This window comes from Bos indicus, chromosome 18 (genome assembly GCF_029378745.1).
Source record: "Bos indicus isolate NIAB-ARS_2022 breed Sahiwal x Tharparkar chromosome 18, NIAB-ARS_B.indTharparkar_mat_pri_1.0, whole genome shotgun sequence".
In the NCBI taxonomy this organism is placed as follows: Eukaryota; Metazoa; Chordata; class Mammalia; order Artiodactyla; family Bovidae; genus Bos; species Bos indicus.
In genome coordinates, this window is record NC_091777.1 from 50,387,727 (window position 1) to 50,404,846 (window position 17,120).

At 53.4% G+C, this 17,120-nt stretch overlaps 1 protein-coding gene across 2 annotated transcripts; it reads left to right on the plus strand.

The window, feature by feature from the left end:
* Nucleotides 1–39: 39 nt before the first annotated feature.
* SHKBP1 (SH3KBP1 binding protein 1) lies at nt 40–12,354 on the plus strand. Of its 2 annotated transcripts, none has more exons than XM_019978251.2 (18): nt 40–173; nt 405–458; nt 574–619; nt 720–793; nt 1,269–1,327; nt 1,551–1,631; nt 2,610–2,771; nt 2,851–2,941; nt 3,038–3,228; nt 4,071–4,186; nt 5,191–5,278; nt 5,407–5,523; nt 7,898–8,068; nt 9,203–9,358; nt 9,775–9,871; nt 10,930–11,108; nt 11,713–11,827; nt 11,930–12,354. In XM_019978251.2, exons 1-18 carry the CDS (start codon nt 88–90, stop codon nt 12,159–12,161), a joined length of 2,115 nt encoding a protein of 704 aa, XP_019833810.2. In that variant the 5' UTR covers nt 40–87; the 3' UTR covers nt 12,162–12,354. The 2 variants fall into 2 exon arrangements, with proteins under 2 accessions (XP_019833810.2, XP_070627152.1); XM_070771051.1 differs by having other exon boundaries at nt 11,716–11,827.
* Nucleotides 12,355–17,120: the final 4,766 nt, after the last annotated feature.

Consider the following 17,120-nt stretch of genomic DNA (forward strand, 5'->3'; position numbering starts at 1 on the left):
GTCTGAAGCCCAATGAGCACGCGGTGGGGGCGGGGGCGGGATACACACCCGGAAGCGGGTGCAGGCCGGCCGGCTAGCCCGGGGGCCATGGCGGCCGCGGCCCCTGCAGTCGACGGGGTCCCAGGTCGGGGGCCTCCCGGAGAGGTGATTCATCTGAATGTGGGAGGCAAGAGGTGAGTGTAAGAGTTTCTTGAGTCATTACTCTCGGGGCCGGGGACCCGGCTGGGAGTACCCGCCTCTCCCGCGGGGGGAATTCTGTCCATCAAGGATTGCTCCGCCCCCTGCTGGAGGCGCGGGAGCCTGGATGGATGCTGGGGGAGGGAGAGAAACTCATCCGGTGCTGAGACTGGGGGCCGCGTTCTTCATCCTCCGTCATCTCGCGTCCGCTCCCCGTCCCCGCACAGATTCAGTACCTCTCGCCAGACTCTCACCTGGATCCCAGACTCCTTCTTCTCCAGGTGATTGGGGAAGCGAGTTTAGCGTGGGGGACGGGAGGGTTGGGTATGGGGAGATCTCATCTCCCCTCACACACACTCCGGCCCGTGACACCTGCTCTGCGTCCCCTCCCTGCAGTCTTCTAAGCGGACGCATCTCGACACTGAAAGATGAGACCGGAGCCGTGAGTAGAGCTGAAACGGGGCGGCTGGTAGGAGGAGGGACAGGAGCCCCACTCAGCCCCGCTCTTTGCCCCATCTATTCTCTGTCTCCCTTCCCCGCAGATCTTCATCGACAGGGACCCCACCGTCTTCGCTCCCATCCTCAACTTCCTGCGCACCAAAGAGTTGGACCCTAGGTGGGCATGGAAGATAATGGGGAGTCCCCCACGTCTTTACCCCTTGAGAAGTCTCTTCTTCCCTCAGAATGTTCACTTAAGTTCTTTAGAATATCCCTCCCCAACACACACACACACACACACACACACACACACACACACACTTTCACCACCCAGATAATTTCTTCTTTAGAATCTTGATACCATCCACATTTGCTATCTCTTGAGATTCTCTGTGCAGTTTAGAAGTCTCTTCTTCCCCTCAGAATGTTCACTTAAGTTCTTTAGAATATCCCTCCCCAACACACACACACACACACACACACACACACACACACACTTTCACCACCCAGATAATTTCTTCTTTAGAATCTTGATACCATCCACATTTGCTATCTCTTGAGATTCTCTGTGCAGTTTCAAAAACTTGGTCCTCAGAATTCTCTGCCCACTCCCACTCCCCAGACCCTGACACCTAGTCAATTCTACTACCCAGGGGTGTCCACGGTTCCAGTCTCCTCCATGAAGCCCAGTTCTATGGGCTGACTCCTCTGGGTAAGTGGGCCCACCCCCTTAGCATCCTCATAGAAAACCAGCCCTCTAATGATACTCCCTCTTTCTCCTCACTTCTGAAAGAAGGTGGGGTTAGAGCTGAGAACACTGGATTCGGTGGTCCTGAGTCTCAGGGGAGTGGTGGTATTCTGTGGAGGAGATGGGGGAGGGGGAAAGGTTACCTCAGCCTTCTCCAAGTCCCAGCCTGTGAGTCCTTCTGCCTCAGTTCGTCGTCTACAGCTTCTTGAAGAGTTGGATCGATCTTCTTGTGGAAACGTCCTCTTTACTGGTTACCTGCCTCCACCAGGTGGGAACTATTAAGGAATACAGGGTGGGAATGGAGGGTGGGGGATTAAAGACTACATTTCCCATAAGGCTGCAGCCCTTGCTTGCCTCAGCTGTGATCCCTGAGACACTATGGGAGTTGTAGTTCTACATCAGATGCTTTGACTAATGCTTGAGAAGGAAGTAGGAAACTGCATTTCCAATGAGGCAATGGGCCAATCTAGTCCCCTTGAGGCTCCAGCTTGCCTTGGAGCCTGATGGAAGTTGTAGTCCAGTTTTGATTTCCTTGTAGAGAGTCTTAGGGAGAACTGGTGTCCTTTGCATGGAGGGGAGAAATATTAAAGGAGAGTTATTGACTGTAATCCCCAGGGAGCAGCCAGCCCACTGGTCATGGAAAATATGCCCCAGTGGTTATTGGAAACTGTAGTCTACTATGCTTTGCTGATTGGTAGAAGGAACAGCGTTGGGGAGTTCAATTTATGAGTTTATTTCCCTAACTTCAGTCAGTACCTGTCACCTTCATGAAGTTTGCCAAATATGAAGACCTACTGTTCTCTTAGCTTAGTTTGATTCTGTATTTTTTTATTATCATTATAAATAGAAGCTTTATATCACTGCCATTTATGCCATAAATAAGTGGACATGAAATAACCCTTAAACATAACAGTGTAATTAAACTCTGGGTAGATGCTGTTGCCTGCCAAGGGAACAGGCTTCCATTTCTTAAAAAGAAAGATCAACATATATTGAAGGGGTTTCATTATCATCGCAGCCCCAAACTGATTCTTTGTGATGGGCTCAAAGGAACTGATAAGGGAGCAGCTCAATGTGATTCAGTGTCACTTAATGCCATGTCCCTGCACCACCAAAAATCTTTTCTCTAGGAGACTATGCTACCTGTGTGGGAAAATCAGTATCTGGCACATCTCAAGTGTTTGCTCTGTGACAGTTTTTACAGTTATTACAACTATTGTTGCTCTGCCCCTTCTTTCTGCCATAGTGTTCCCGGTGAAGCGGCGGAACCGGCACAGCCTGGTGGGGCCCCAGCAAGCAGGGGGTCGCCCAGCCCCTGTCCGACGGAGCAACACGATGCCCCCCAACCTGGGCAATGCAGGGCTGCTGGGCCGAATGCTGGATGAGAAATCCCCTCCCTCCCCATCAGGTACATTTCTGTCTCATGGGAGATCGGGGTAGCCAATGGGCCCTGTGACCCTGCCCTGATCCCTGCCTTTCCCCCTAAGGGCTACCCGAGGAGCCGGGGATGGTGCGCCTGGTGTGCGGACACCACAACTGGATCGCCGTGGCCTATACCCAGTTTCTTGTCTGCTATAGGTGCTCAGAGAGGGTGGTGGGAGGTGGCCTTGAGCCCCGTTGATGCGGGTAGGGGATGCTCAGGGTGAAGGTTGATGATGTCCCCCAATCCTCCAGGCTGAAGGAAGCCTCCGGCTGGCAGCTGGTATTCTCCAGTCCCCGCCTGGACTGGCCCATTGAGCGCCTGGCACTCACAGCCCGGGTGCTTGGTGGGGCCTTGGGAGAGCATGACAAGATGGTGGCAGTAGCCACAGGCAGCGAGATCCTGCTGTGGGCTCTGCAGCCAGAAGGCGGTGGCTCTGAGATAGGTAAGAGAGGGAGCCTGGGCTTCCCTGGTGGCTCAGCGGTAAAGAATCTGCCTGCGATGCAGGAGACCCAAATTCGATCCTTGGGTCAGGAAGATCCCCCAGAGAAGGGAAGGGCAACCCATTCCAGTATTCTTGCCTGGAGAATTTCATGAACAGAGGAGCCTGGTGGGCTGCAATCCATGGGGTCCCAAAGAGTTGGGCACAACTGAACGACCAACACTTTCACTTTCTTTCTGAGATAGTTATGGCCCCAGGCTTTTTCTAGAACCCTTTCACCCTTTATAATTCTGCTCCAACCTGTGGCTTGTTAAAACAGCCACCCTACACAATTCTCATACCTATAAGACTTCGTGTTGTTACAATGTGCCAACCCTTTGAAATTCTGTATCCCATTAGCATTCTTTGGTCTGGTGGAAAAATCCACCCACATACAGTTCTCTCCTATGTCAAAATTCACGGCCCTGTTAGATCTCTTTGCTTTGGTCGAATTCTCCATGCCAGTAGAATCCCCAAACCTGTTAGAATCTGTTCCCATTAGAAGAAATCTGACTCCTTAGACTAATCTGTTCCCTGACCAATCTTAATCCTCGTGAGAATACCCTGCCACCCATAGGGTTTTTTGCCTTTGTTGAAAATCTCAGCTGAATTCCACACCCCGTTAGAGTCCCACACCCCAGCAGGAATCCAGCCCATCATAATCCTCTGTAATTCCTGCTGGAATCCTCTAGTCTGTAAAGACTCTATGACTGAATTGAATCCTCTGGCCCTCAGAGTTCTCCCTGCCACCCCACTTATCCCGCTGTGAGAGGGGGTCCTGGCCAAGCCCTTCTCACCCTCTGCAGGAGTCTTCCACCTGGGGGTGCCTGTGGAAGCCTTGTTCTTCGTTGGGAACCAGCTCATCGCCACAAGCCACACAGGGCGTATCGGCGTGTGGAACGCCGTCACCAAGCACTGGCAGGTCAGGGAGCTGGCCAGCCTGGCTGCCTCCTTCCCAGGTGTCCAGACCAGCCAGACCCAAGGAGGCGTTGCTTTCTGGCCCACCTGACCGGGAAAGAACCAAAGAATCTGGTAGTGGGCCAGATGCAGTGTCAGGGTGAGGTGGGGTATGATAAAGGCCTAATGAGGATCTGGGGCTGCTGAGCTGACATGAAGGATGGGTGGCTTTGGAAAGGAAGAGAGGGATCTCCAGGCACTGGGGTGGCCAAGCAGGTAAGGGGAGATGGTGTAGGAGGCTGAAACCAAGACATATGTGCAAACGTCTGTCATTCTCTTTGCACTCACCCCAGGCTCTGTCCATCATGTAAAATATGTGTGTGTGTGTGTGTGTGTACAACATATATATACACCTACAGCGTTGTTTTCTAAAGTGTAAGTTTGGGTGAGAGAGATGGACAAGCAAAGAAAGGAGAGAGAAAGAAACAGAAATGGAGAGAAATAAATAGAAACAGGAAGTCAGAGGCAAGAGAGAGAGCGAGAAAGAGGGTGGATGGAGAGAGACCTAGACTAAATGATTGTGGTAGATGAAGGCACCACAGGGAGGTAGATGGAGATGAATAAAGAAATCTCAGGGATAATAAATAAAAGAAAACAACCAAACAAAAAAAGAAATGTCGGGGAATTCCCTGGCGGTCCAGAGGTTAGGACTGTGCGCTTTCAGTGCTGTGGTCCAAGTTCAATCCCTGGTTGGGGAACTACGATCCTGCAAGCTGCACAGCCTGACCAAAAAAAAAAAAAGAAAGTTGGGATGTCAGAAGTACAAAGTCAAGGAGAGACTAAGAAATAGCGCCAGCAAGAGTCGTTCAGAGACAGACGTCAAGGGTGCAGACCCGGACCAGGCAAGGCTGGGGAGGAGGGAGCCTAGAAGCCCTGCCTGGTGGGTGGTGCTGGAGCAGAGAGGCGAAGGCCTGCCGGGAGGGGCGCCGCAGGGAGGGTCACCCTGGCCACAGCCCTCCCCGCCCCCAGGTCCAGGAGGTGCAACCCATCACCAGTTACGACGCTGCAGGCTCCTTCCTGCTCCTGGGCTGCAACAACGGCTCCATCTACTATGTGGGTGAGCAGTGGCCAGCACCCCAGCTATCCAAGAGCCTCCCCTCGGAGGTGGGAGAGGAGGGGAAAGGCTGGGCTACCTTGAGCCGACCCACTTATCCTCCGTGTCCCCCCCACCCCCGCCGCCGCCAGATGTGCAGAAATTCCCCCTACGCATGAAGGACAACGACCTTCTGGTCAGCGAGCTCTACCGGGACCCGGCAGAGGACGGGGTCACAGCCCTGAGCGTCTACCTCACCCCCAAGACCAGTAAGCTATGGCTCAGCCTTGCCCCTCTGCCACGAGCAGCCAGCCCCAGCCCCAGCCCCAGCCCACAGCAGTCTCCCTACCACTTGACACTTGCGTAGCATGGGCCAGTGAGATATATTGAGAAGGAGATAGATTCAACCCATTCAGTCATTCCACAGTTACTGAGCACCACTTACATGTAAGCACTGTGCTAGGTGCTAGCCATGGCAGGCTTCTCCGCCAACGGCAAAGCTGGCCTCTTGTAGTTCTTCTTGGTGTTTCTTTCCCATCTCTGTGATCGGGGCGTGATGCTTGCACGCTACTAAAACAAAGAGGATGTGTGACTCGAGAACTCCCTAGCCGTCCAGCCGTTAGGACTCCATGCCCTCACTGCGGAGGGTCTGGGTTCAAGTCCTGGTCAGGGAACTAAAATTCCATTAGCCTCAGGTTGTGGCCAAACTGTACTCCCCCCCTCAAAAAAAAAATATCCTAAATAAACACAAACAAAAAGAGGATGTGTGTCTTACACGGGGTGAAGCTGAGTTCTCTCACTTGGAGCAGTCTTTGTGTTTTGTTTTCTTGATCGCAAATGCAGAGAAATAGATTGATTTTTTATTTCTTTTTATTGAGATACAATCTCTACCCCATAAAGTCCACAATTCAGTGATTTTTTTAGCAGATTCACAAAGCTGTGCCACCATCACCACTATCTAACTCCAGCACGTTCTCAGCACCGAAAGAGAAACCCCACGCTCGTCGGCAGTCACACCTGTCCTCCCTGCTGACTGCCCCTGGGCACCTCTAACCCGCTTTCTGTCTCTGTGGATCTGCCTGTTCTAGATGTTTCGTGTAAAGGAAATCATACAGCATGTGGCTTTTTGTGTCTGGCTTTTTTCACTTTGCATAATGATTAATTTTATTTTATGGTTAGTGCTTTCTGGAGCTTAAGATGTCTTTGCCTACCTGCAGATTGCAAAGACTTATTTCCTATATTTTCTTCTAGAAGCTTTGCATATTTCGCTTTTACGCATAGGTCCCTGTTCCATTTCAGATTAACTTTGGTGTGTGGTGTGAGGTAGAGGTCACAGTAGTACATTTTTTCTAGCAGTAGTAAACTAATAATACATTTAACTTCACAGCCATCACATAAATCCCCTTTCTTTCTTTCTTTTTAAACTTTATTTACTTATTTTTGGCCATGCCTCACAATTTGTGGGATCTTAATTCCCTGCCAGGGATCAAACCCAGGTCCTTGGCAGTGAGCATGCGGAGCCCCAACCACTGGACTGCCAGGGAGTTCCCAAGGGCCCTTTTCTTATTTCATTGACTTACTCCTTTTCTCCTCACCACATGCCACTGTTCTGTCATGCGTGTTTAACATTTAGCTTTTCATTTGTATGTGCCCTTAAAAAGCACGTATTATGGACATGTTTTTGAATTTGCATAAACAGTATTGAGTATATATCTCAGTTTATATATTTTACTTTGATCCATCCTGCCTAAGCTTCCCTTGTGGCTCAGCTGGTAAAGAATCTGCCTGCAATGTGGGAGACCTGGGTTCAATCCCTGGATTGGGAAGATCCCCTAGAGAAGGGAAAGGCTACCCACTCCAGTATTCTGGCCTGGAGATTTCCATGGACTGTATAGTCCATGGGGTCGCAAAGAGTCGGACACGACTGAGTGATTTTCACTTCACTTATCCTGCCTTAAATTAAATGTCCGTCCATGTTGCTACGCATCACCTGAATTCATTGCTTTTAACTCTTGCACAAAATATTAAAACCACCTTTTACCCACATTCTTTAAGATGGCCCATTAAGTCTGTAACATTACAACATACCTTTTCCCCTGTGGAAAGTTGGCAATGGGGGAGGAGTCCCTCAGGCACACAGGGTTGCATTTTCTTGTCTTGCTGTCGTTTTTTTCTTTTTCCGTTTTTCCCCACTGTGCAGCTTGTAGGATCTTAGTTCCCTGACCAGGGATGGAACCCTGGCCACGGTAGTGAAAGTGCTGAGTCCTAACCACTGAATTGCCAGGGGATTCTCACTGCTATCTGTCTGTATGTCCCTTTCCATGTTTCTCTGTTTTCCTCAAATTCCGTCTTTCTCTCTGTCAGCCTCTGTCTCTATAACCCTCCCTGTTTCTACGTCTTTCTCTGTTTCTCTCTCTCTCCCCCCACTCCTCTTAGCTCTGTCTCTGTGTCTTCATTTCTGTCTCTGGTTCTCTTTATCTGCTCCGTCCCTCTCTCTTCCGTTTCCCATGTCTTGCCTCCTTGTTCTCTCCCCTCCTCTTTACTTTCTGACTCCGTGTCTGTTCCTTGCTGACTCTTTCTCTCTGCCCCAGTTTCTGTCTGTCTGTGACCCCGTCCCTTTCTTCCTCCCTGGCTCCTCACCAGGCGACAGTGGAAACTGGATTGAGATCGCCTACGGGACCAGCTCAGGGGGTGTGCGGGTCATCGTGCAGCACCCCGAGACAGTGGGCTCGGGGCCTCAGCTCTTCCAGACCTTCACCGTGCACCGCAGCCCTGTCACCAAGATCATGCTCTCGGAGAAGCACCTCATCTCGGGTGAGTCTCATCCAGCTGCCCCGGGCATCTTTCTCCCTGCAAGAGGGATGGCTCCGCTGGGACCGTAAGGCCAGGCGGATGAGGGTCTCCACTGGGGAGGGGCATGGTGTGGGGAGTGGCCTCCAGAGAATTCCGTGAAGGGGAGCAGTCTGGGGCAGAGTGAATTGCCAGGAGAGGGGAGAATTCATCAATTTCACCATTTTCCCGCACGGGATACTGTGATAAGCAAGACAGGCCAAGTCCCTACCCTTGGAGCTGACAGGCAAGAGTACTGGAGTGGGTTGCCATTTCCTTCTCCAGGGGATCTTCCTGACCCAGGGATTGAACCCAGGTCTCCCGCGTTGCAGGCAGATGCTTTACCCTCTAAGCCACCAGGGAAGCCCCCTAGTTGGGGCAGCAGATGATAAATCAATACAAATCTAAATCACTATCTGACAATGATGGGGGCCGTGAATAAAAACAAGGCTGTGTGAGAGACTAGAGAGCACCAGGGTCATGAGAGTACGTGGTTCCTGATGAAGGCACTTTGAACAGCAATGAGCAGCGCAGATCAATGGGGACAAGCATTCCCGGCAAAGGGAACAGGCACTGCGAAGGCTGTCAAACGGGAGGACAACTGACATACCGAAGGAAGCCCAGAGTAGAGTGGGCGAGGAAGAGGGTGGGGGCTGATGGGGTAGGTCGGGGGACCTTGTAACCCCGGAGAAGACTTGGTCCTTAAGCCTGAGTGAGATGGCACCGCAGGAGGGCTCCCAGCAGAGGAGGGCTGTGGCCTGATGCAAGTGCTCACAGGGTCCCTCTGACTGAACATGGGGACAGACTAGGGGGCAGGAAGGCCAGGGTGGAGGCTGTTGTGATGGTCCAGGCAGAAGATGAGGCAGACAGGACCGTGGTGGGGGGGTTGGGGTCAGTGGGCAGGGAAAGGCAAGATCAGCCTCTGGAATGACTTGGAGGCAGAGCCAACAGGGTTGGTAACTTTAGAATTCTGGGGAAGAGAGGATGAAGAAAGGGAAGAATTCAGAGGGGGCCGGGATCCTGACACCTTGGAAAGGAGGTCATCTCGGGGCTCAGGAAGCTCAGGCAGTGGCCATTCCCCCGCCAGGCCTGACCTGCTGCTGCCTTCTGGCTCCCCAGTTTGTGCCGACAGCAACCACGTGCGGACATGGTCCGTGACTCGCTTCCGCGGCATGATTTCCACCCAGCCTGGCTCCACTCCTCTGGCTTCGTTCAAGATCCTGGCATTGGAGTCGGCCGACGGGCATGGTGGCTGCAGTGCTGGCAATGACATTGGTGCCTCCTAGCCCCTGGGCCCCCACCCCCACAGACCCTGCATGACCTCCACCCGCCTCCACTGATCCCTTTCCTCACCCCTGAAGGCCCCTCTTGACCCACCCAAATGATGGAGTTGACCTCCACTGACCACCACCTGACCCCTTCTGACCGCCAATTACTCCCAGCTGCCCCGCTTGGATTCTGTTACCCCCACCGATCCCTGCCGATCCAGGATACTCCCCTGGATGTGCCTGAATTCCACTGACTATTGCTGACCCTCGACCCTCTCTGACCTTGCCCAGCTCCAGCATCCTGGGGATGGAGACCTAGTCCTGGGTTGGGAGATTCAACTGTGGGGAAAGGGGCAGAGTCTTAGGGTCTGGAGGTCCCAGAGACCCCAGCTGGCCCTGACAGCCCCCCTCTACCTGGCCCAGGCCCCTACGGTGAGCGAGATGACCAGCAAGTGTTCATTCAGAAGGTGGTACCAAGTGCCAGCCAGCTGTTCGTGCGTCTTTCCTCCACTGGCCAGCGGTGAGGACCATCCCATCAAACAGGGAGGGTGGTCAGAGCAGAAGGCAGGATGTCAGCTGGGTCACAGAGGTCAGAAGGGCATCTCAGCCAACGGGGCACAGCAGGAGCTGAGGCTGGGAAGGAGCGCAAGCCTGGCCCTAGGTGTAGGGCCTGAGGGTATCAAAGGTGTGACAGGTGTGAATGAGAGTGAAGCTGGAACAACCCCAGGTACCTGTGTAGTTGTGGCCTGGATGGGGGCTGGGGGCAGTGAGGGCTGGGATGGGGGAAGGATGGGAAACCATGAGAACCCAGAGGCAGTGCTTGCGTCAGCCTGAGAACAGGGGTCTCTTGAAGAGGAGCCTCTGAACAAAGACCTTGAGGATAAATAGGAGCAAAGAGAAGAAAGGAGGGAGGGGATAGCTGTGCCTGGCTGAATGGGCAGCATGTGCCAAGGCTGGAATGGCCAAAGAGGGTAACCAGAGACGTGCTTGCAGTCTCTGGGGGCTGGAGCACAGAACTGGAGGTAAGCGTTGAGGCTGTAGCGGGGCGGAGCCTTGCCAGTAGTATGGAAGAAACAAGACTGTCCTGCGTGTTCTGGGAGCCAAGGCTGTGCTCAGGGGGATGGATTGGAGGTTGGAAGAGAGGAGGCCAAGAGCCCAGGGAGGAGGCTGGGACAGATGGCTGGCCGGAGAGGGCAGGGCTTGACCAGGGCCAGATGGGGATGGGGGAAGGGGTCCAGGGAGAGAGGCAGAAGGCTGAGTGGACCCACCGTGGGTAATGCTGGCAAGTGAGGGAGCACCGTTCTCCTGGATCAGGAGCAGGGAGGGCAACAGGTCTGGGGAGAGTCCCATTTAAGTACCATGATGGGTGTGTGGGGCTGGGGACATCCATGAGGGCACTGGACCCGCAGGGCTGGAACCCAAGATCTGGGAGTGATGGAGAAGCTTGGGTGGTCATCGGAGAGGCAGGAAGGGAAGTCATAATGGTGGGGACTGAGGCCCGGGAAGGGTAAAGGACAAGAAGAGGGAGCAGGCCAGGCTCTGGCGTGACCAAGGTACCCCTGCGCCCTCCCCTCTCAGGGTGTGCTCCGTGCGCTCCGTGGACGGCTCACCCACCACCGCCTTCACGGTGCTGGAGTGTGAGGGCTCCCGGAGGCTTGGCTCCCGGCCCCGGCGCTACCTGCTCACCGGCCAGGCCAACGGCAGCCTGGCCATGTGGGACCTGACCACCGCCATGGATGGCCTCGGCCAGGCCCCTGGTACTCCCACCACACAGACTCACCCTGAACCCCTCTCCACAACCTTCTTCGCCATGACTGCCCTCCCCAAGCCCTGACCTTCTGACCCCTTACCCTCAACCCCTCCTTACCCTTGCTTTTTAAATATAATTTTATTTAGTTAGTTAGTTTCGGCTGTGCTTGGTCTTCGTTGCTTCGAGCAGGCTTTCTCTAGTTTCGATGAGCAGGGCCTGCTCTCCAGCTGCGGTGCTCGGGCTTCTCATCGCAGTGACTTCTCTTGTTGGAGAGCACAGGGTTTACTGGTTTCAGCTGTTGAGCCTCTTGGGCTCTAGAGCACAGGCTAAATAGTTGTGGTGCAGGGGCTTAGTTGCTCCGTGGCATGTGGGATCTTCCCAGAACACGGTTCGAACCTGTGTCTCCTGCGTTGGCAGGTGGATTTTTTATTACCGAGCCACCAGGGAAGCCCCCCTGCCCTTGCTTTCTAACCTGTCTCTCTTAGCTTCTGACCCTTGTTCCTTGACCTCTGCACCTTTTTTCCTATCCCGACCTCAGTCTTTGCACATGACCTCTGTCCCTTGGCCTATGACCCCTGTCTTGCTCCTGACCCTGCTTCCTTGCCCCCCAGCAGGGGGCCTGACAGAGGAAGAGCTGATGGAACAGCTGGAGCTGTGTGACCTAGCCCCGCTGGCTTCCTCCAGGGGCTCTCTCCCCAGCCCTTCACCTCGGACCTCTCTCACCAGGTAGGCATGACCAATGGGGGAGAGGGCAGAACATGGTGGCCTTATGGGAGGGGGACCCAGCTCCATCCTGACGCCCTTCATTGACCCTCATCACCTCCTCAGTCTCCACTCAGCCTTCAGCAACACCTCCCTGTCCAGCCGTCGGGGGAGCCCAAGCCCCCCACAGGCCGAGGCCCGGCGCCGCGGGGGAGGCAGCTTTGTGGAGCGCTGCCAGGAACTGGTGCGGAGTGGACCGGAGCCCCGGCGGCCACCAACACCAGCCCCCCGGCCCTCCTCGGGTCTCGGAGCACCCCTCGTACCCCCCAAGACGAAGCTCAATGAAACTTCCTTCTGAACACAGCTGCCATGGTGCCTTGGGATATCCAGGTCCTGGGGAACTCAGGTGCCTCCCTCGCTTTCTGTCAGAGCCCTGGGTTGAGGGCCAGGGCCTCCTACTGTTACGAGACACCCACCCCCCCCGCCCCCCGCCACCATCTCCCTTGTCTGGAGCCAAAGTCACCCTTCCTTAATAAAGTTCTCACTGCCAATGCTTTGGGTACATTCTTAGAGGGTTTGGGGACCCCTAGGGAAAGGGTGCAGAGAGGGCAATGGCAGCCCACTCCAGTACTCTTGCCTGGAGAATCCCATGGACAGAGGAGCCTGGTGGGCTGCAGTCCATGGGGTCGCTAAGAGTTGGACATGACTGAGCGACTTCACTTTCACTTTTCACTTTGATGTATTGGAGAAAGAAATGGCAACCCACTCCAGTGTTCTTGCCTGGAGAATCCCAAGGACGGGGGAGCCTGGTGGGCTGCCATCTTTGGGGTCGCACAGAGTCGGACACGACTGAAGCGACTTAGCAGCAGCAACAGCAGCAGCAGGGAAAGGGTGAGAGAGATGCAGTACCCCATCAGGTCCCTGGCTGTAGATTCAGGGACATCTGTCTCTCTCAGTTTAAGTGAAGAAGGGGAATTCGTTTACACTCTGGCTTCAGGCATGGCTGGATCCAGGGCTCAAATACTCATCCGGAATGTCTCTCCATCCTTTGGCTTTCTTCTCCTCTGAGATCATTCTCAGTCAGGTTTTCCGCGCTCTGTGCCAAGATGACTGCACATAGCTCCTTAGCAACTTTTTGTCTCTGTTGTTGTTCAGTCTCCAAGCCATGTCCAGCTCTTCATGATCCCATGGACTGTAGCACACCAGGCTTCCCTGTCCCTCACCATCTCCCAGAGTTTGCCCAAGCTCATGTCGATTGAATCCGTGATGCTATCCAACCATCTCATCCTCTGTCACCCTCTTCTCCTTCTGTCTTCAATCTTTGCCAGCATCCAGGTCTTTTCCAATGAGTCAGCTGTTCACATCAAGTGGCCAAAGTATTGGAGTTTCAGCTTCAGCATCAGTCCTTCCAATGAGTATTCAGGGTTGATTTCCTTTAAGATTGACTGGTTTGATCTCCTTGCTGTCCAAGGGACTCTCAAGAGTCTTCTCCAGCACCACAGTTCAAAAGCATCAATTCTGCAGCACTCAACCTTCGTTATGATCCAGCTCTCATATCCATACATGACAAGAGTCATGTCTCTTTGTAGCAGCAGAATCACAGTATTGATCCTCACTGGCTTAAACTGAATGGGCTGGCCATTCCTGAAGCAATCATTGTGTCTTTCCAGGGATCATGTACCCTCACAAGCCAGGCAGTGAGGTCAGCCCCATGCTGACAGAGTGAAGGAAGAGCTCCTTAAAGGTGAATCAGGATACTATTACCACAAACAGGGATGAATAGGTACAGGCTGGCAGAAACACAGCTGTCGGCTAGGTGACATTTGTGCCCCAAACCTCACTACTGCAAACACCTTGCCCCTCCACATCTCCGGCTGCCCAGTCTTTACCCCTCTCTTGCTCACAACAGAGAAGGTGTATAGGATGGCATCAGCTTGCCCCAGCCTGACATCCTTGAGGTTTTCCTCCAGATAATACCTATTCCTCTGGCAGCTCCTCAGGAAAGTTTTCTGCATCTTTTCCTTGGGTCAATGAAAAAAAGAGAAAGTAGGTCAACTAAGAACAAGGGATTTTAGAGTGTGCTAGTTCTAGAAGTCCAGGGTTTCTGGGATGCCAGAACTTCTGTAACTTGGCAGAATGTTAGGCGATCTAGAACACAGGAATATTCTATAGTGTTAGTGCATGAACAATATTAGGCTTCTCCCCTGCCTATCAAAGAATCCACACTGCAGAAGTTTCTGAAAAACAACCTGGAAATTTGATGATTCTAGAACTGAAGAGTGTTCTAGAATGCCTATCCCAGTAGGAATGTTTTACAAGCCAGAGATTCTAGAATGCTGAGAATTGTAGGACATAGAAAAGAATCTGGATTACTAGGAAATCTAGAGCATAGCAGTGTTCTGGAATGTCAACCCTTCTAGATCACTAGAGGATTGCTTTGCATTCTAAGAAATCCATAATATCAATGGGCTCTGGATTGCCAGAGAATCTAGAACATGAGCCCTAAAAGATGAGTGAGTCTAAAACATGAGTGTTCTGAAATGTCTGTGCTCTAGAATATGCGGGTATTTTGTGATGCTCATAGAGCTGGAATATTGAGAGAGTTTTTTCCATGCCAGGGAATCCAGAATACTGTTTTGGGATACTAGTGATCCTAGAACTGAGGGTGAGAATGTCAGAAAATCTAGAATACTAAAGAGATTTGTTTGTTTTTGTTTTTCATACCAAGGTAAAACCCTATGTGTGAGCACATACAATGGAGGAAGCTTCTGGAATGCCAGGACTCTAGAACTCTGAGAGATTCTGAAGGATTGAGATCAGATCAGGATCCGGGAGTGACATAGAAACAACCCTGGGGGGTAGTAGCACTGATAGGGAGGGACTGGGAGCTGGGAACTCCAAATTCTGGGGGGAGGGGAAGCCAAAGCCATCCCCGGAAGTTGCAGTGGTGAGCCAGAGGCTGTTGCCTAGCAACGAGCATTGAAGATGCCCTGAATCCCAAGCAGAAGGGAGAAATTTCGGCAGCGCCCCCAGCAAATGCTCCAGCTACAGGGTAGGAGATGGGGAGGGGGGCAATGGGAGCAGGGCCACATCGTCCTGCAGGGCCATGTCAGCAGGGATCATGGGAGCCACACGAAGACAGGGACACAGCCCACAGCACATTCAGTGGGCAGAGCCGGGCACTCCATCATTGAGCAGGGACAGCCCACGGACGTCCCTGAATGGGGCCTGAGTGCCATCATTCCTGCTCCAAGAGGCTGTGTGTCCTGGACAGTGTGTGAGCCCAGACTTATGGGTGGCAGTGTTGGGTGGAGACTGTGGGTGGTGGTGACGGGTGCATGTGTCTGTGTGAGTCAGCCCGTATGCCTCAAGGTAAGGAGGGAGGGTGAAGAGACCCCCTGTCCCCCTTGCACACCCCCTGGAAGAAGGAGCAGGAGTCGGGGATGAGGTCGAAGCTGAATTGATTGCTGTTCTTAGCCTGGGGTCAGCCCTTTGGTCAGGCCTGGTACCCTGTGTGGGTGGAGCCTGGGATCTACTCAGGGTGGGGCTAAGGCTACAGACCTGGAAACCTTAGGGTTTGGAACCCCTGGAGGGGCAACAAGAAGTGGGTAGGGTTTGGCACCCTAAGTGTGGGGCCTCAGCCTAATTCTTGTGGGAAAGGATTTGGTCTGAAACTCAGAGGAGAAGGGATGGGGAACTGGGGTTCAGGCTCTAAAGCGCTGATGCCTTTGGGAGAAGAGAGGGTTTTTAATTCCAAGAAAAGTGGAGCCTTGAATTTATAATGAAAGGACTGGGCTGGGCTTGAGACCCTCTGAGTTGGACGGTTGTGAGCAGGGCTTGGAGCCCTAAACCCACTAAAGTGGGAGCAGGTGGGGACTAAGGCCCCTTGTGGCTTGGTGCTCCCAGTGGTAGATGTCCCTAGGAAGGGAGGGGACTGGAATTCTTTTTTTTTTTTTTTTTTCTTCTTTTAATTTTATTTAGTTTTGACTGTGCTGGGTCTTCATTGCTGCATGGGCTTTTCTCTAGTGAGGCAGGGGTCTATAGCATGCGACCTTCAGTAGTTGCTGCATATGGACTCAGTAGCTGCAGTTCCCGAACTCTAGAGCACAGGCTTAATAGTTGTGGTGCACAGGCTTCGCTGCTCCGAGGCATGTAGGATTTTCCTGGATCAGGGATCAAATCCGTGTCTCCTGCTTTGGCAGGCAAATTCTTTACCACTGAGCCACCAGGGAAGTCCCAGGACTAGAATTCTTTAAGGAGAAAAAGTCTGCAATTCTGGGAATGGGCTCTCAGCTTTTAAAAATTCAGTCAGGGAAGTGGGTGTGGTACCCTCTGGAGGTGGGGGGGTGGAGTGAAGAGGGGTGCAAATAGGGGAGCAGAGCCGGGGGAGCCCTCTGGAAGGGAAGCAGAGTCTGTGAATTAGGGGCCCAGCCATGGTCCTGTGAGAGGCAGAGGCTACAACTTTCCTAGGAACAAGCTATTGTTTGTCAAGCCTGGAACCCCTGAAACACAGGGCCTTGAGAAGGGGCCAATCCTGTGGGAGGGTGTAGAGTCCGGGTACCGTCCGGGGGTCGGGACCTGGAGCTTGGTGCAGCATTAGAATTAGCCCCCGGAATCCTGAGTCTCTCGCGTAAGAACTGGGCACCCGTGGGTTCTTCCGGAATCTACCCCCGTCGGGGAGCAAATTCTGATGGATTTCTCCCAGGACTGTGAGCCGAGAGATGAGGTCTTCCAGCGGGAGTCTAATTTAGGGGAACCGGGCTTCCTAGGTGGCTCAGCGGTAAAGAATCTGCCTGCAAACCAGGAGATGCAGGAGACGCAGGTTCTATCCCTGGGTAGGGAAGATCCCCTGGAGGAGGGCATGGCAACCCACTCCAGCATTGTTGCCTGGAGAATCTCATGGACAGAGGAGCCGGGCGGGCTACAGTCCATAGAGTCTGACAGAGTCGGACACGACTCAAGCGACTCAGCAAGCTTTCACGCCTACCACCTACGCATCGACTAAGAGGAGCCCCAGCAGCTCCACACTTGGGGCCTCTCCTTTAAGACAGGATTCACTGAGCCAGTACCCTTCTAGGCACTGAAAATTCCGGGCCCCAGCGCCCCCCGCCCGGCACCTGTCCACGTAGCCCCTCCCCTGTCGTCTCCTGATTGGCCGTGTAGGCAGCGCCCCCTGGTGGCACCGGGCTCTGATTGGCGGGAAGTTCGCAGCCCGCGACTGGGATTGTGGAGAAAATGAGTAGGCCTCCGGCGGGGGCGGGAGGCGGGGTAGCGCCGAGCCGGACCCGCTGGACAGACGGGCCGCCTGGAGCGCGAC

What these genes read in the sequence shown, in the direction of transcription:
- SHKBP1 (XM_019978251.2), top strand. Translation starts at nt 88, where the DNA reads ATGGCGGCCGCGGCCCCTGCAGTCGACGGGGTCCCAGGTCGGGGGCCT. An exon ending in CTATGGGCTGACTCCTCTGG is followed by an intron (nt 1,328 to 1,550) that starts GTAAGTGGGCCC and finishes CTTCTGCCTCAG; the next exon opens with TTCGTCGTCTACAGCTTCTT. An exon ending in TGGCCTCGGCCAGGCCCCTG is followed by an intron (nt 11,109 to 11,712) that starts GTACTCCCACCA and finishes CTTGCCCCCCAG; the next exon opens with CAGGGGGCCTGACAGAGGAA.